The sequence below is a fragment of the Sciurus vulgaris genome, assembly GCF_902686455.1.
Source record: "Sciurus vulgaris genome assembly, chromosome: 4".
Taxonomy (NCBI): Eukaryota; Metazoa; Chordata; class Mammalia; order Rodentia; family Sciuridae; genus Sciurus; species Sciurus vulgaris.
Window position 1 is genome coordinate 87,373,193 of NC_136464.1, and position 19,849 is coordinate 87,393,041.

The 19,849-nt window shown below is 40.1% G+C and overlaps 1 protein-coding gene across 1 annotated transcript; it reads right to left on the minus strand.

Annotated features, from left to right (window-relative positions):
- Positions 1-420: 420 nt before the first annotated feature.
- On the minus strand, positions 421-17,914 carry LOC306659187 (UPF0728 protein C10orf53; the record flags this gene model as incomplete). Its single annotated transcript, XM_079136597.1, has 3 exons — positions 421-769; positions 1,458-1,577; positions 17,818-17,914. 3 exons carry the CDS (start codon positions 17,912-17,914, stop codon positions 705-707), a joined length of 282 nt encoding a protein of 93 aa, XP_078992723.1. The 3' UTR covers positions 421-704.
- Positions 17,915-19,849: the final 1,935 nt, after the last annotated feature.

Sequence of the window (19,849 nt, forward strand, 5' to 3'; positions counted from 1 at the left end):
TGTTTACACTGACCATAGCTAAAACCCTCTTTATACAGGGCTCTTCCTGCTTCTGCCTAGGACTCTTTATTGTTTAAAGCATCCTGTTGGACTGGCTAATGTAAGAGAAGGCAGATAATTTTCTTATTTGAAAGGGGGATAATTAAACATTTGATTTCAGTTAATTTTATATTAGTAATTTAAAATATTTATTCCAGTGGGAACAGGAAATTAATCTATAGGAATAACTAGGTTTCCAAATACTGTACTAACATTGACTTTTGGTTCAGATTTCCAAAGGCCTCAATTCCTACCCCCACCTCCAATCCAACCCCATCTCCACCCACTCTTTAATTTCGCCTGTTCCCAGCTCTTCACTTACTGTAGAATGGAATCTCAAATGCTTCTGGCAACGATGTGTTATTAGTAAAGGATGGTGCTTTGTTATTAGATTGCATTTTATTATTTCCTTCGGCTCAGTGTGTACCTGATATTGGAGGGCTATCCCTATGGGTCAAGATTGAGAGATGCTGTAAATGATGTGGTTTTATTATTTTTGTGGTCCCTGTGCAACCACAGGGAAAACCCAAGGCTGCATAAACTGAAGGACAGGCCAGCATCACCTTGTTCTGACTGGTAGAGCCCAATGTCCACGTGCTGGAAGGCCACTTTACTGGCATCACAGAATGACCTGAGTCAGTTGACATTGTCTGTTCAGTGAAGGATCAGTCCGCATTTAGTACCGCTATCCTGGCCTCTTCGCACAGTGGATCTAGCTTACCATCACCTCCTAGAGAAAGAGAGATCACTTTCTTTTGGCCACCTTTACATCCAATTTGACATTACATTAAATATACCTATGGCTTCCAACAGGAGTGCATTTGCAAAGGCCCTGAGCATTTAAAATGTTAATTAGGCTTTAAAAGAGTTAGTGGATTGTAAAAACTTTTACTTCTGAGCTAAGGGACACTCACACAGTGCCAGCCTTCCAGACCAGAAGCCCTCCAGGGCAAAAAATTCCTAGAATGTTGTTGATAATGCCATATACTACAAGCATATCGACTTTAATTGTATTAGCAAGTTTAGATAGAACAAACAAATGGAACAGAAATCACTTTAAAAGCAAATAATAATAAAACACACATTATTAAGCATCAGAAAAAGCTATTATCTTTAAATTCCATCATATATTTGAAAGCTCAGGGTTTAAGTTCTTTTTTATTTATTTATTTATTTATTTATTTTTTATTTCTGTTTCCAGTGTTCTGGAAAGAAGCTCAGTCACAAGCACTTCACTGTGTGTGATTGGGATGCTCTCCTCCATATCCTACAGGGTACTGGGCTCTTAGTTTGAATTAAAAACTCAGAAAGAACCTCAATTTGAGTCCAGGCATGACTTATTGACCATTTCAACTAGAAATTGAGGGTCTTCTTACGGGAGGCAAAGGGCTGGTAGGAAACCTTGTTCGAGAGCTTACCAAACTCCAAGTCCTTAATGTTGCAATGGAAGACGATTTCTTCATTCACCATGAGTTCTATCACATTCCAGTCTTCTATCTTCTCTAGGAAGACAGTATGTCCATCTTTGGTCAACACAGCTGGAAAATGGAGAGCAAGGTGGGACAGAATCCAGACTAACTGATATGTGCTGTCCTCATGGATGACAACTGTTTGTCTGCCTGCTTGTGGGCTGTGAGTTAACCAAACAGTGGGTATGTACCTGGACTGACCTCACATGTACTCACCTTGGCAAGGAACACAGTGAGATATGAAAAATTCAGATCTTTGTTGCAAATTACTCCAGACCAAAAGGGTCTGTTGGGCAGTAACCTTTCTCTAGGAAAGGGCTACTGGCCTTTCCACAGGTTTAATCTCATAGAGATGATGCTCAGTGTTGAAGGGGGACATGGGATTAGGCAGCTTCTTTTCCTGTTGAAGAAATATAAATTAGTAGCCTTTCTGGATGGAAATTGACAGTATAAACCAAAGCCTTGAGAAGAAATTCTAGTCTTTGGCCCAGGAAATTGCACTTAAAAGAAAACTCTATAAAGGAAAAAAAATTAGAAATTTGGCAGATTTTGGCAACAAGATGTTCTTTCCATATTCCTACAATAGCAAAATTCTATGAATAAGAGAGTGGTCAGGTAAACTGTGATATGCTCTTATAATGAGATTTTATTTGGCTATTTAAAATGTTTGTGAACAATTTTCACATTTTTAATTGGTGCATTAGAGTTGTGCATAATGATGGAATTTGTTGTTACATTATCTGTACATTATCTGTACATGCACACAATATAACAATATCACTTCCCAGCACTTCCCCCTCCCTCCTTACCTCTCACTTGCCTTTCCTCTACTGACCTCCCTTTGATTTTTAGGAGATATATCCCCACCTGTTTTTCTTTTTCCTCTCTAGCTTTTGTATATGAGAAGAAACATACAGCCCTTCTTTTTCTTAATATGATGGTCTCTGGTTCCATCTATTTTCCTGCAAATGCCAAAATTTCATTTTTCTTATGACTGAGTAAAACTCCATTGTGTATGTATACTACTTTTTCTTTATCCATTCATTCTTTGTGAACTTTTTAAATCGCAAGAATAATACTTGTGATATAAACAAAAAAATCAGGCAATAAATATGTATAATCCATAATCCATGTTAAAATATATGCCCAATGTAAATTAAAATATGTAAGAAATAATAAAAACACACAGTGGTTATCTCTCTGTGGTGAGTTGGGATGGAAAGAGAAATCAGATGGGGACATGTTTTTAAAATCTTAGCATTTCAATCAGTCTTTGGAGGAGAAAAGCAGACATTTATGTCAGTTAATTGCATTTAATTACAGAGACAATTGCTGTTTCAAAATGTTGGCGTGTCCACTTCTTCATCTTTCAATCAGTTCAAGAACATCCAGCCCCAACTGTGAGCATTTTAATTGCGTGATTTTAATTTCACTTGTGGAAAGAAACTTCAGAAAGACTCAGTGAGAATCTCTATTAACAAGATAACACTGCTCGGGCACCCGATGGCGACCCTAATGGACCTGCGTCAGCTAATGCCTCTCTTTACAGAATGCCATGTCATTTTCTTTGGCATATTTATGTTATTGTATCCTGTTTAAGTGTCTTGTTCTTAAACATCTTTGAAGAAGGCACTCAGCTTGGCTCAATGACTTGTTTAAGTGAAGCAGTCCCACTGGTGTGGAATGGTAGTTGATTATCTACCTTTGATTATCTAGGGAGACATGAAGGCAGTCCAGGGCACAGGTTTTTGGGCTTGCAGTTCCCCCAGCAGCACCCCTTAAGGAGGGAGCATCTGCCAGTGGCAGGTACAGTGTGGCCTCCATGTTTGTTGGCTTTGCATTGTCTGAAGACACTGCTGGAAAATGGACTTCAATTTGACAGGAAGGCTTCAGGAGCAAAACCCTCTCTCTGTTTTGGGAGAAAGGGGCTGCCACTCTGCTGGTAACACCCAAGTCCAACTGTCCAAGGTTGGAAGAGTTCCCAGAGAATGCTGGTGAAGGAACTTGGGGGATGAGCAACCTGCAACCTGCCCATATTCCCTTCCTTGCAGGGTCAGCTGACAAGCCTCAGTTTGCATCTGGGTTTGGAGCTTGTTTTATGGGGACAGTGTCATAAAACAAGTACAGTGTAGCAAAGAAACAGGATTTGATTCACCAAATAGCCCACCATATGCAGTTGGGGGGTGGTCCTGATTAATGGGGGTCCACCTCAGCTGTGAGCAAATGAAGTCCATTAGGAAGAATCCTCTTAGGAGAGCATCTCTTCTCACCCTGCTTCCATGGAATCTGCCAGGAAAAGTTCTCCTGGTTTTTAAGGGCAAGTGTCTCCCTCACTGAGCACAATCCCTTCCCTGCTCCTCCTCCAGGCGCCTGGTGTTAGCACAGACTCCCTGAGTAAACAGACAGAACAATGCTGGGCACCACCACCAATTCTTATGGATGAAGTGAGCTAAGTCTGATGTGTTAGAGTGATACCTGCTGCAGGATCTACATCATACACTCAGTCTCAGGGCACTTGTCTCCTTCCTATTAGTCCAGGATCTGATGTGCCCAGCAGTAAGGTGGCCAGGGTAGGCTTAAGGGATCAAAGTAAAAGAATCCCCAGAATTCCAGCAGCTCATCCAAATGCCACTGCTCTACATGGAGGACCCATTTTTTTCCTGAGCTGCTGTGCAGTTGTCTATTCAAAGAAAGGTCAGATAAACATACTTCCTGAAACAAAGTCTGTGCAAAGGCAGTGGCTAAACTCCAGCATAAATCAACTAGAAGCTGTAAGGCCACCCACAGACTGCCCACCTCTTTGAAGTGGCACCTCATTCTTCAAGAGGGATCTGGATAAAGTGAAGGGACACAGGAAAGGGCTCCATCCTCTTGCACCATCAGTGGATGATTTAAATGCTGCCGGGTAGGAAGTCAAGGCATACTGAGAGGTGTCCTTTCCTCAGCACAGATACAACACTGAAGACCATTAATGAATGCAGCTAATGCATAGCTAGCAACAAGAGCGTTTGAGGTGGCTTAGCTAAATAAGGGTGGTTCTAATTTTAAGGGTCAGTTTCAATTCCTTCCAATTGTTTTGAGTGGGTCATTTGGCTGACTTAAGTACAGCAGGCAAGGAGCAACCCTGGCCAGCACAATTACTTAAAACTCATTGTTAAACATCAGTATTGAGGCTAAAGTAGACATTTTTGCTGAGCTCTTATAGTTCATGGATAATAAAGAAAGAACAAACCTTTTCAAATTGTTTAAGGCATGGTAAGTTCAGAAAAGATTGGGCATATTTCCAAAGCAGCAGGGCTTCAGGAAATGATAAAGGGTTATGAGTCTTTTAAGTAATACAGAGAATTCAGATGCAGATTTTATAGAGGAGGGCTTGCAAATATATTTGCTTGCTGTGATGTTAGCTTTTGGCCTAAAGTGGTGATGGGGGTGTGGGGTGGGTCAGGAGATGAGAGGGGAGAGCGTATGCCCCCTGCTTTGCTGCTATTAACACCCTGGTTCTTATCACCTGTGGTGACTTGTTGGCAGCCAGTATTAGATGAGTTATCATGCATGGATATACAGAGCTTACTTTATAAATCAACCACCTACTGACACCTCGAAAACCTCAAGTCTTCTTCAACATAAAAATGCTCCCCTGGATCTCAAAATTCTCCTTCCCTTCCACTAAAGGGGGAGGAGCAGTCTGTGCCTGTGGTCTGAGTCTTTGCCTTAGCTCCACTGACTCTTTTACCTTCTGCAGAATGTCCCTAGGGGTTAAGAAACCATACACACATTCAGTGGCTCACCCAGTTCTCCTCCACTCTTCTCTGACCATTCTCCTTTCTTGCTTTTCTTAAAAATACTTGTGCTGGGGAAAGAAATTGTTTTTAACCTCTAAAATGTTGTTGGATTATAAAAGTGATGCAGATTCATGATTTTTTTAAAGCTTAAAAATTATAGAAATGGATAAAAATTTTAAAATTACCCATAATTCTGCTCCACTCCCCTCTCTTGACCTTTTTCAATGGAATTGGGGGGGGGGTGATATACATGGAATTTAAGAATATGCTTTACGACCTTAACACTGTCAATATACACAGGTCTGTTGCATTATTTTTCACTGCTGCATTGTATTTCACATGATAGATGTGCTGCAAATTATTTAGGCATTCCAGTTTCTGGTTTTTTTTTTTTTTTTTTTTTTTTTTCTTTTCTTTTCTTCCAGTTTTCACTATCTCCAAGAACGCTGCAGAAAACATTCATGGGCACACCTCCTTGTTTATGTGCAATTTTTTTTAAAACAAGAAGATAGTTAGAAATGGAACAGCTGAGTTCTACAGTATGGATTACATTTTAATAGACACTGTGGAGCTTATCTCCAAGGCCTCTGTCCAATTTTCCTTCCCACTGAGAGAGTATGAAAACACTCATTTTCTAAGTCCTTTTCTCAGCCATAAGTTCATCTAGCTTTCAAGATAACTTCTGCTCAACAGTTTGGTGTTCATTGGCTTCTCTCTTCTTGAAATTCCTGTCCCACCTGCTTCCTTCCACCTCCAGTGATCATTCCTTCTATTAACACTGCCCCTCAGAGGGACTCCCTCCAACATCCTGCTGTCTGCCTGGTTCTGCCATTCATTGCTTCATTCCCCTTCACCTCATGAGAGTCCAGCATTTGGCCCCATGCAGGTTGATTTACTTAACCAATCTTTATTGCTCCTTATGATCTGCCTGGCACAGTTGTAGCCATTGGGACCCAGAAGAGAACAGAACAGACAAGAATCCCTGCTCCCCTGAAGCACACATCCAAGTGCTCAAGAAGGATAATACGGTAAATAGGTGAAATATATGTGGTTTCAGATAGTAATTAGAAGAAATAAGGAAGGAGGGAAGAGAAGTAGAAGGAAGAATTGAGATTTTATGTAGGGATACCCAAAGAAGGCCTGCTCATGAAGGTGACTTTTGAAGAAGCTCCAAAACCAGAGAGCATGAAAAGTGAAGATGGTTTTGGAAAGAGCTTTCCCACTGGAGTAACTGCCAAGACTCGGGTAGAAGTCTGCAAAGAGTATTCCGGGTCCTTAAGGAGCTGGGTGTGGCTAGAGAGACAGGGTAAGTAGTGAGAGGAGAGGGAGCAGGGCAGGAAGGCCAGGAGGAGCCTGGCAGCCATTGCAAGTTCTTGGCTTCTACCCTGAGTGAGCTGGGAGCCACTGGATGTTCTTAGAGGCAAATGTCATGCTCTGACTCAGGCTTAACAGGGTCACCTGGCTTTAATACTGAGAACAGACTGTGAGGGGACAAGCATGGTCACAGGAGCTCAGTCAGGAGGCCAGAGCAGTAATCCAGGCAGGAGATGCTGGCAGCTGAACAAAAGGTGGAAGTAAGTAGGGGCAAGAAGGGCCAGGTTGTGGACCTGCCTTGGGATAGAGCTGACAGGAGGGACTGACACACTCAGCAGGGAATGTGCGGGAAGGAGGAGAGAAACATGGCTGCAAGGTTTTTGGCCTAAGAAACGGAATGAGTGCAACTGTCATGAACAAGATGGGGAAGCACCCAGGAGTTGCGGGGGTGAGATGAGTATTAGGGGTCCAGTTTGGGAGCCTTGGACATACAGAGTCTGAGGTGCCTTCTCAACATTCTGGCAAATGAGAGCTCTTGATAAAAGATATAAATTGGGGAGCCATCAGCCTGTAGATGTCATTTAAAGTCAGTTTCTCTTAACTCAAGTCTTCTGCCTTCATTGTTCTTCTGAATTTCAGAATATGATTTCTAACTGAAGCTTAATCTTTCCCTCTGTCCCTCCCTTCTTTCCTTCCTGCTGGGAATGAAGTAGAAAGCAAACTCAGAGCCTCATACATGCTAGGCAACTGCTCTACCACTGAGATACATCCTTAGCCCTTAATATTTTTTAATAATTCATTTTCTCCCACGTCTCTTACCCAAATCTCCCCTTCAGAATTGGCCTCTTAAAGGACATCCCCAATCTTATCATTCTTCAGTTCAAGAACCTTTGCTGGCTCTCCAAGGGCATGGGCAAAACAGGCTGGACTCTCTTACTGGATGCCATCCTTCATCAGACCCAACTGCTTGCTGTTCCCTAAACATAACCCAAGCCATCCCCTCTTCCCTTTCCCCAAACTGACTCCCTCATAATAAGAAATGACACTTGTTGAGCCCTTACTAGTTGCAGTCCATTACACACATTTCTTAGCACAATTTCACATCTGGTAGGTGGGGATTCAGATTCTTCTTCACCAATCGGTAAACTGAGACTCATGAAGGCTAAAAGACTTTGGCTTTGCCCACAAAGCTATGCATTTGATGGAAACGAATTCAAAACTAGATTGATTGGATTTCAGAGCCTCTGGGTTTTGCCTCTGCTCATACTGTCTCCCTTCCAACAGGCCCAAGGGTACAGGTGGGAGATAAGTGACCAGGGAGAGGTGACAGGCAACACTGACAGGACTTTTGGACAAACTAGAAGACAGGTTTTCCCTTTAATACTCATAAGTTGCATATTATAACAATATATTCATTTATGCTTTCTACTTTAATGATTTTTGGCATGTAAATGATCTAATTGAATTTGTATGATTATGCCAATTATGGTAGCAGTAAGAAACACAATTAAAAGTGCCTGCAGTCATCAGCAAATGGCAGAGTAGACAGCCCCAAACTCCCACAAACTCTGCAGAAACGTAAAAATAAACAAATAACCCTTCCTCCTACCCCTGAAACTGTGAGAACCAACTTTGTCATAATTCTAGAAAACAGTCAAAGATCTATAGCAATAAAGTGAGCACTAATCAAGAATAACACAACCTGAAAACAGTAGGCAAGCTTTGTGGCATTTTTACTTGCCCTTGCCCACTTCCTCCCTGACTTGGTGTCATCTTAAAGACCGTAGCCCAAGTTCCCACTAGGGCCCTCATCCTTAATTCCAGAGACAGCAGAGCAGATCTTATTGACAGATTCTTGTCTTTGTGTGTTCTAACCCATTTGGGGGCTTTCTGAAGGACTGACACAAGACACTTGTCCTTGCCTAACTTGGAATTCACAAAGGGTAGAAAAACCATGGGCAGGGTTCAAATCATTGTGAGGCAAATGAAAAACCCAGTTGCCTGGGCAAAAGATTATAATGCAGACATGCAATACAGGTCATAAAGTCCAAGAGGAAAAGTCAGAGAGAGAGAGAGAGAGAGTTTCTTTGGGAAATTGGAGCTTTCAAAAGCATTCATGTATACTGGAAAATTTACAAAGTGGAGTGCATGCCCAGAATAGGATGCATGCTCAGAAAAGACTGAAGATCCCAGCTTTCATCACTGATCTACAGACTCAGTGAAAGCAGGTAGTAAAGGCTAAGGCAGATTCGTTGGCAGCCTGGACAAGTGAGAGTGTCTTGACAGAGCAACTACACAAGGAAAGCAAGAGTTTTTGTTTCATTTTAAAGCTCCTGGCATTCAAGAAAATCTTAGTCAAAATATGGACTAAATATAGGCCAAGCCTTCAAAAATTAGGAAGAGCAAGCTCTGGGGAAAGAGGAAAATCTCATTTCCAGGGGGAATAAAATAAAATATTTGCTTTTGTGTGTGTGTGTGTGTGTGTGTGTGTGTGTGTGTGTTTCTGAGGATGAATCTGGGCCTGTGTATGTTGGGCAAGCACTGTACCACAACATATTATAATTTTTGGATGTCTAATTTTCAACAAAATCAATAGCAATAACAAAGCATACACAGAGATAAGAAGCAAAACAAAATGATAGACAGAAACTGTCCCTGAGGAATAATAGGCCTTGAACATACTTTAAATCAATTATCTTAATATTCTCAAGGAACCAAAGGAAACTGTAAACAAAAATTAAAAGAAACAAGGAAAATGATGTATGAACAAATGAGAAAATTAATAAAGAGATAAAAATTCTTAAAAAAAAGAACCAAACAGAGTTCTTTCTGGAGTTCAAAAGTACAGTAAATGAAATGAAAAATTCACTAGACAGTTTTGACAACAGATTTGAGTAAGTAGAAGAAAGAATCAGAAAATATGAAGATAGGATAAGTGAGGGGCAGAAAAGAAAAAAAAGAACAAAGAAAAAATAAACAGCCTTGGAAAACTGTGGGACACCTTCAAGTATAACAACATATAGAGAATGGAAGTCTCAGAAAGCAAGGAGAAAGAGAAAGGGGCAGAAAGAATATTTGAATAAATAATGACTGAAAAGTTTCCAATGGAAACTTTTCCAATGGAAAGTTTTCATGGAAGTCATGAAAATACATATCTGAGAAGCTTGACTAACTTCAAGTAGGATAAACTAAAGAGATCCACACTAAGACATAACACAGTCAAACTGCCAAAAGACAAGACAAGCAGTAAGAGAGAAGCAACTCATCATGTACAAGCTGTCCTCAGTAAGATTAACAGTCGATTCCTCCTCAGAAGTCAGGGAGGCAAGATGCTCACAGGATGATACATTTAAAGTTCCAAAAGGAAAAATAAACCTAGTGCATTGGTCAGAGTTCTCCAGGGGAATAGAATCAACACGACACTTATTATGGGGCTACATCCTAATAAACTCATCATAAAGTGAAAGTATTTAAGTCACAAAGCACTTAATATACCCAACCTTCCGAACATTATAGTTCAGCAAGACAGTGCACTATAAAGTACCAGGTTTCCCCTCATGATCATGTGGCTGACTGGGAGCTGTCACTAGCTGCTACTTCTTAGCATTGCAAAGGAGTATCATACTGCCAATCGCTAGCCCAGGAAGACAAAAAGAATAAAAGAAATGAAGAAACTTTGGAAGGTGTAGAGGAAAATGGGGTGGAAGGGGTGGAGGACAGAAAGATAGTAGAATGAAATAGACAGTATCACCCTATGCATATGTATGATTACATGAATGGTGTGAATCTACATTGTGTACAACCATAGAAATGAAAAGTTGTACCCATTTGTGTACAATGAATCAAAATGCAGTCTGTAAAAATAAAAAAGATTTTAATAATAAAAAAGATCAAAGTTCAAAATCTGACACATAGTTTCTACAGAATGCATGTTGCTTTCATACTATTTTCAAGTCATAAAGTTGTAAACCAAATCATTACAGATTGGAGACTATCTATTTATCAAGAGAATTTTAAGGAATTTGGCTCAGAGGCCAGGTTGGAGACATAGGCATGGTTTCTGTGTTGCTGTCTTTGAGGAAAACTTGTTCTTCTTTGGGTAATCTCAATCTTTTTTTTTTTTTTAATTTCTTTTTATTGTAAACAAATGGTATACATGTTGTTTCTGTTTGGACATGGAGTAACAGCATGCCATTTGCATATTCATAAATTTACATAGAGTAATGATATTTGATTCATTCCATTATTTTTTTCCTTCCCCCCCACCCCACCCACCTCTCTTTTCCCTCTATACAGTCCCTCCTTCCTCCATTCTTGTCCCACTCCCACCCCGCATTAAGTATCATCATCCGCTTATAAGTGAGATCATTCCTCTTTTGGATTTTTGAGATTGGCTTATCTCACTTAATATGATATTCTCCAATTTCATCCATTTGCCTGCAGATGCCATAATTTTATTATTCTTTATAGCTGAGTAATATTCCATTGCATATATATACCACAGTTTCTTTATCCATTCATCAATTGAAGGGCATCTAGGTTGGTTCCACAGTCTGGCTATTGTGAATTGAGCCGCTGTGAACATTGATGTGGCTGTATCTCTGTAGTGTGCTGATTTTAAATCCTTTGGGTATAGGCTGAGGAGTGGGATAGCTGGGTCAAATGGTAGGTCCATTCCAAGTTTTCTAAGGAATCTCCACACTGCTTTCCAGAGTGGCTGCACTAATTTGCAGTTCCACCAGCAATGTATGAGTGTACCTTTTTCCCCACATCCTCTCCAACACCTATTGTTGCTTGTGTTCTTGATAATCACCATTCTAATTGGGGTGAGATGGAAACTTAGTGTAGTTTTGATTTGCATTTCTCTTATTACTAAAGATGTTGAACATTTTTTCATATATCTGTTGATTGCTTTTACATCTTCTTCAGTGAAGTGTCTGTAACCTCAATCTTTGTTTTCTTAAGGCCCTCAACTTACTGGAAGAAGCCCACCCACATTATGAAGGATAATCTGCTTAAAGTCTAATGATTATACATAATAATCACATCTAAAAAAATACCTTGACAGCAACATGTAGACTATGGTTTGACCAAATAATTGGGTACCATAGCCCAAATTGAAAATGAAGTATCACAACTGTCAACCAAGAATTCTATATCTGACAAAACTATCCTGCAAGAATGAATAAGAAGGGGGAAAGTACTGGGAAGTGATACTGGCCAAATTATATTGTTATAGTGTGTATTGTGTTCATGTAGGAACATGTAACAACCAATTCCTTCAGTATGTACAACTATAATGAACCAAAAAATGGGGAAAATGAATGAGAAACCAAGGCGTCACCCAAGATATAAAAGTTAATGGTGTTTTCCATCAGTAGACCTGTGCTACAAAAAATGCTAAAGGAAGCCCCTCAGGATGAATGAAAGGACACTAGAAAGTAACATGAAGCCAAAGGAAGAAACAGAGAGGACTAGCAAAGGCAGCGATATAGGTACATAGAAGAGCAAGTATCACTTCACTTTTCATTCATAGTATCTCCTTGTTTTTGCTATATGATTTAAAAGGCAAATGAATAACAGAGTAATTATAAATCTATGTGAATGGGTACATAATGTATACAAATTGAATCTGTGACAATAACAATGTAAAGGAAGGGGGATACCAACCATGGTAGCACATACCTATAAGCCCAGAGTCGTGGGAGGTTGGGACAGGGGGATGGCAAGTTTGAGGCCAGCCTCAGCAACTTAGTGAGACCCTGTCTAAAAAAAAAAAAAAAAAAAAAATCCGGGTATATAGCTTCATGGTAAAGTGCCCCTGGGTTCAATTCCCAGTAACACACACACACAGAGAGAGAGAGAAAGAGAGAGAGAGAGACTGAACATGGGGAGGGGACAAAGATGTATTGGAGAAAATTATTTGTATACTAATTAAAACTCAATTGGTATTATTTAAACACAGCCTTTAAAAGTTTAGGATATTAACTGTAATGCCCAAGTTAGTCACTACAAAAAGAAAATGCTAAAACATACACAGAAAAGTAAAGAAGAGGGGGATCAGGAGTGAAGAAATAGCTCCTTTTAGAGAGCGCTCGCCTAGCATGCACAAGGACCGCGGTTCAAATCCCCGAGCGGGCGGCGGGGTGGGGTGGGGACAACAGAATAGGGGGATCAGAGTGGTACACTACAAAAATCAACACAGAAAAATAATAATGAAATAATGGAATAAGGAACAAAAACATGTTCCTTAAAGCATATTCATGTAAAACATACAGAAAATAGCTAACTGGCAAAAGTAATCCTTCCTTATTAATAATTACTTTAAATATAAGTAAATTAAACTCTTTAAACAAATAGACTTACTGTTAATAAATGAAATTGGCAAAGTTGAAGGATACAAAACAACAAAAGCAATTTTATTCAATGCACTAGCAATGAACAATTGAAAAGGAAATTAAGAAAATAATTCCATTTAAGATACCATCCTAAAGAACAAAACACTTAGGAATAGATTTAAGCAAAAGGGGGCACATCTTGTACACTGAAAATTATAACAATTGCTAAAGAAAGTTAAAGAAGACCTAAACGGATAGAAATACATCCTGTGTTTAGGGATTAAAATACAGTATTGTTAAGATTCAATGACACCCTCATCAAAATCCCATGATGTTTTTTGCAGAAATGGAAAATTTATAGAGAATGTCAGAGTACCTGGAATAGCCATAATGAAACGATTAGTCATTATTTCTTGATTTCAAAATTACTACAAAACTATAGTAATCAAAGCAGTCTGTATGTTTTAAAACAGTGGAAGAGAATTGAGAGCTGAGACAAAAACCTTCACATTGACTGAGGTTGATGATCAGACAATTAATTTTTGAAATGGGTGCCAAGACTGCACAATATGTAATAGTCTCTTTAGCAAATGGTGTTGGTAAAATTGGATACCCACATGAGTACCTTTGAATGAAGTAGATCATTATATTATACCATATACAAAAATTAACTCAAGGTGGGCGTGGTGGCACATGCCTGTAATCCCAGCAACTTGGGAGGCAGAGGCAGGAGACTCTTGAGTTCAAAGCCAGCCTCAGCAGATTATCGGGGTACACAGCAACTCAGTAAGACCCTGACTCTAAATAAAATATTTAAAAGGACTGTGGGTGTGGCTCAGTGGTTAAGCCCCTTTGGGTTCAATCTCCAAACAAACAAACAAACAAAAAAATTAACTCAAAATGGATCAAAGATCTAAATTTTGGAAATTTAAAAACTCTTAGACTAAGACATAGAGGAAATCTGCATGAGCTTAGATTTGGCAATGGTATAATAAACACCAGAGCACAGGCAACAAGAGAAATTAAAGCTAAAAATTTTGTGCATCAAAAACATTATCAAGGGCTGGGTTTGTGACTCAGTGGTAGGGCGCTTGCCTAGCATGTGTGAGGCACTGGGTTCAGCCTCAGCAACTCAGCAAGACCCTGTCTCAGAATGAAAAATAAAAAGGGTTGGGGATGTGGCTCAGTGGTTAAGTACCCTTGGGTTCAATCCTCAGTACAGAAAAAAAAAAAAAAAATCAACTGTTTTCAGTGGTCAACCATCTCCATGTCACTGAGCCCCCCAAAAAACTCTGGACTTTGCTCAGGCAAACTTCCTTGTTGGCAATATTCTGTGCGTATTGTCACACATTGTTGCCAAGAAAAATGAACTGGAACCTTACGCTTGGAAGTCTCCTTAACTTTGCCCTGTGTATCTCTTCTCTTGGCTAATTTTAATCTGTATCTTTGCATTGTAATAAACCATAACTATGAGTAAAATTTGAAAAAGAATATTTTTGTAAATCATAGGTTTGATAAGGATCTAGTATCCAAAATATATAAAGAGCTCTTCCAATTCAACAACAAAAGAAGAGTAGCCTAATTTAAAAATGAACAAAAGACGCACACAAATGGCCAATAAGTACATGAAAGAGGCCCAACATCATTAGTTATCAGGGAAACAGAAATTGAAACCATGAGAAACTAATTCACACCTACTAAGATTGGCCATAATAAAAACAAACAAACAAAGAAAAACAAATAACAAGTGTTGGGGGAGAATGTGGAGAAACTGGAATCCTCATGCATTGCTGGTAGGAGTGTAAAATGATATAGCTGCTTTGGAAAACAGTTTGAAAGTTCTTCAAAAAGTTAAATGAATGTAGAGTTACCATGTGACTCAGCAGTTCTACTCCTTTGAACAAAGGGACTCAACCAGACTCTTTACAAGGTTAATAGCAGCTCTGTTGGCAATAAACAAAAGGTGGAAATGGCCCAAGTGTCCATTAATATATGAGAATGAGGAAAATCTGGTATATACACAACATGGAATATTATTCAGTCATAAAAATGAAATATTAATACATGCTACAACATGAAAGCTAAGTTAAAGTAATCCAGACACAAAACAACACACATAAAATCACATAATATTATGTGATTTTACTTATATTAAATATCTAGAATGGGCAAATGCATAAATACAGAAAATAGAGTGTTTCAGAGACTGGGAGTGGGAAAGAGTTACTCCTTACTGGGTACAAAGTTTCTCTTTGGATTATTGAAAATTTTTGGAAACAACTAAGTGATGGCTCTATTACACTGTGAATGGAATTAGTGTCACTGAGTTGAAATTTACAATGGTTAAAATGGCAAATTTTGTTATATATATTTTACCACAATAAAAACATTAGGAAAGAAAAGAAATAGCTGGACTGTCAGAAAATGTGCAGATGGGATACAGAGAGCGAGTTGCATACCCAGGACTGGGACAAAGAGGAAACAGTTCTGCAGAAGTCAAGAGTCTGCAGACACAACGAGAATGTAAAAAGAGGCAGAGATCTCTTGAATTCTTTTTCAGCAGTCTAAGATACTTGCTATTTTTGGAGAAGCACTGTAGCTGCTCAGTCTTCTCATTTAGTGGACTTAAGGTAGAGGTGGTTTTGAGGTGAGGGGTGGGTAGGGGAGCAGGAAGAGGGTCAGGAAGAGAAATCAATTATATAGGTTGTGTCCTTAGCCAAGACTACAAAACATTGTAAGCATCACCATATAACAGTGCTGTGGACTGAATTGTATTTCCCCCTAATTTGTGTGTGAAGCCCCAACTTCCCTATGACTGTATTTGGAGATAGTACCTTTAGGAGGTAACCAAGGTTAAAAGAACCCTAATCTGATAGAGTCTTTATAAAAAGAAACACCAGTCTCCCCACCATGGGAGGGCAAGAGAGAAGGTGGCTGTCATCAAACCAGAAAGGGACTCCTCACCAGAAACCAACCAAACTGGGATTTCTAGCCTCCAGACTGAGAAAATAAGACTTTTGTTGTTGAACCACAAGTATGTGGCATTTTGTTATGGCAACCCAAAGAGACTAATATGCACATTAGCTATTTACAACAGAAATGTCTCAGTCAATTGTTTTCTCAGAGCAAGTAACTTTCTCTGTCAATTGAAATCCTACTTGTCTATCAAATTTGAATAAAAGGCACCTCTTCCAGGAAGTCGTCCCTGATTGTTGGACCAAGACTGATTTTTATGTCCTCTGGACTCCTACAACATCTTGCCTGGAAGATCCTTACTTTGGGTCAAGGCTCAGTCCTGGGTTCCCTTTCATTCTGAATATTTTCTCCAAATCACTGACTCATCCCTTTCCATCTCCAGCTTGGACTTTTTCTCTGAACTCCAGAACTGTAGATCTGACTGAGTACTTCCATCTAGGAAGCTGAAAGCACATAAAATTTAATATGTCCAAAATGTTCCTCCGAACATCTTTGGTGTTTTCAATTTTAGTGAATAACACCTCCATTCATCAGCACCTTCTCAAGCTAGACACTAACTGGATACAGTTGGTATCCTCTTTACCCTTGACTAACACATCCACCCTCTCAGGCAGTAGCACTGCTTTTACTTGGACCCGTTATCCCCTTTGTGGCTGTCCTGGTCCACGCTACTCTTATCTCAACCCTGACCACTCAACTTGTCTTTTCTTCCACATTTGACCCCTCTATTTTGACCCTTCTAAACAGTTCTCAGACCAGCTATGGTTTCATCTCCCTGCCTAAAGCTTTTATGTGACACTGGAGGATCTGGACCCTGCCTATCTATCCAGATTCATTCCTGTATCAGTTCAACAATTCCATCATTTTTTCATGCCTCCAGTTTTTGCAGGTATCAGTCCTTCTGCCTGGTATGCCTCCCCCTCCCCCTGGCAGTGGTGATGATTGAACCCAGGGACTTATGCATGATAGGCAAGCACTTCACCACTGAGTTGTACCCTGAGGCCCCAGGATTGTTCTTGACATTCTACCTGGTTAGTTTCTACACATTTTTTTTTTTTTTTTTTTTTTTTTGCGGGGGTGGGGGGAGGATGGGAATTGAATGCAGGGGTTACTGAGCTACATTCCCAGTTCCCTTTTAAAATTTTTTATTTTGAGACAAGGTCTCACTAAGTTGCCTAGGCTCAAATTTACTATCCTCTTGCCTCAGTCTCCTGAGTTGCTGAGACTATAGTCATGCACCATCATGACCTGCTTCTACTCATTCTGTAAATCTCAACTCAAATGTAATTTCCTCAAATGAGCCCTTTCCTCCACTCTTTCCCCTCTAATTGTGGCCAATCACAGGTCCCACTACGGGTAGATTCCCATGACACTCTCCATTTTCTGTGCTTTGACACAACTGTCATTTAATAGTCAACAATGAGAAGATCACTTTGAGGACATACATTGTTCAACGGCGTGTCCTACGTACCCCAAGGAATGTCCCACACATACTAGACGTTCAGTAAATGCACAGAAATGATCAAGGAACAGAATCTCAGCACTGCCATTTTCCATCCATTTGACTTGGGAAAGTCACTTAATATTCCTGATTCTCCGTTCCCTGATTCATAAAGTGGGGTTATTTAAAAATTTAAAAATTTTATATTATCATCATTATTATTTTTATTTTATCAAGATGGGCCTCTTGCTCGTGTTTCCTTCCACTCTTCCAAACAATGGAAGCAAGAGGAGGATGTTTAATCATCCTGGGTAGTGTGGGCTCTGGGAGGACTTCCTGGGGGAGGTGGCACTCGGTTAGGGTCTCAGGGGGTCTAAAGAAATCTAGGGAGAGGGCACCGCCTGCACGGACGCTGGGAGACTGAGGCTCACAGAAAGGCAAGCAGCGGAGTGGCCCACCTTGCAGGCCCTCCAGGCGGAAGGTGCGGTGCTCCACTGACAGCCCCACGGCGCTGTACGGCCCGTAGCGCAAGATGACCTCCGCGTTCTTGGGCATGTCGCTCGTTGCGGCCTCGGGCAGCAGCCCGGGATACCGATCAACACGCCTTGCTAGGCAACCGCCCTTCCTGCCCCGCCCCCCGAGCACTGGGCGAGGCCTCGAGAGGGCGGGACTAGGTCCGAGCTCCGCGATCCTCCCCAGCCCAGGGCGGGGTTCGCTGTCCCCATCCTTGGGGTCTGCAAACCAAGGCAGTTTCAACCTTCGAGGCAAGTGTTAAGGATAAATAACAATAACCGACATTTACGGTCCAGTTATAGGAAGTTGGTGTCAGGCTACGTGCTGATCACTTTACAGATTTGTCTAATTTAATCATGGTCTTATCCCTATGAAGTAAGTTGCATTTTGTATTTTTTTATTTTCAGAAAAGTGACAGAGAGGCCAACCAACCTCCCAAGCAGGGGTTTGGTTTAGAATGGTTTAGAAAATTTGTGCTTTTCCTCTATTCTTGCCAGCTTTTGGATTGATTTAATATTTTTTTTAATCATTCGATTTGTCCTTGTTTGAAAGTTGTTTCTTTTCTCTAGTGGAAGAGCAGAATGGTGGGCCTACAGCTCATATTTTCCCCACTCTCATATCTAAGCAGTGGGAGCCTGGTTGGTGAAGACAAAACTATAATAGGTTCGCAAACTTCTCTTCATTTGCTGGGTTCTGCGAGTTGGAATGCAGACCTAAAGGACATCCACTGCTTGGCCCCTAAAACCTCTTCTGCACTCCTGCTGTCTCTCCTCACTGTCAGCAAGACTCTGAGGATGCCGGGAGGGCCTGGAGGTCCCAAGGATTGAGGGACCCAAAACAGGGGAGCAATCGGATCTCTGAATTATCTGCACTGAATAAGGCCAAACAAATCTTCATCAGTCTGTGACAGGAGCAAGAAGGAAACATTTATTCTGCAACCACTGAGGTTTGTTATTGTAAAAATTAGCCAAACCTAATAATCACACCCTTGCAATTACAACATATATCTTTAATTTCTAAAAATCAATGGCAGTTGTTGTTTTTATTCTCCTCTTGAACAGTGCAAGGGTTTAAAAACCCTTTATCATTAATTCTTCTCCCAGCATATGCTCTTGTTTCTGTGTTTTAATTCTCTCTGTGGGTACAATCTGTTCTACTATGACACATATTTCTTTGATAAAAGTTAGTTTACACATGATTGATAAATAGAGGGATGATGATGCCAGTAGAATTCTGACTTTTGAGGGGGGCCATAAATAATTTCCCTCAGCATTTTGTTTTGCACCATTGATTGACAGCAACTGAATTCACCAACAGAGTCGAACAGTAAACTGGAGGAATGTAGAACTGTAGTGACATCATTATTCTTCCTGCAGGCTCAATAGGGTCTCGTGTCCTGTCTTAGAGGGATTTATATTGTCTGGCTCTAAGATTTGTGCATTTTTTAAGAGGTAAAATTCTCATTTCATCATAATATTTTATTTATTAGAAATTTAACTTTGTAGTAATAACTTTGCTAAAAATTTTAGAAATTTCATTATTGTTCTTTTTTTTACTATTCTGTTTTCATGTTTATCACTTGCTTTCTACAGTTTCACTGTAAGGTGCCTATGCGTAGATTTCTTTTCATTTACTCTGCTTGGGATTTGTGGAGATACTTGAAACTAAATTAATGTCCTTCATCAGTTCTTGGAAAAGTTTGAGACATTACTTTTTTCTTCTCCCTTTGGTATTGGTGATTGAACCCAGGAGCGCTTCAGCACTGAGTTCTATCCCAATTCTTTTTATTTTTTATTTTGAGATCGAGTCTCACTAGGTTGCTTAGGGCCTCACTAGGTTGGTCTTGAACTTGTGATCCTCTTGCCTCAGCCTCCTGAGTCACTGGGATTATAGGTTTGTGTCACCATGATTGGTTGAACCATTAGTTCTTCATATGTTGCTTCTGTTCCATTTTTGCACTCCAGGGACTCTAGTTAA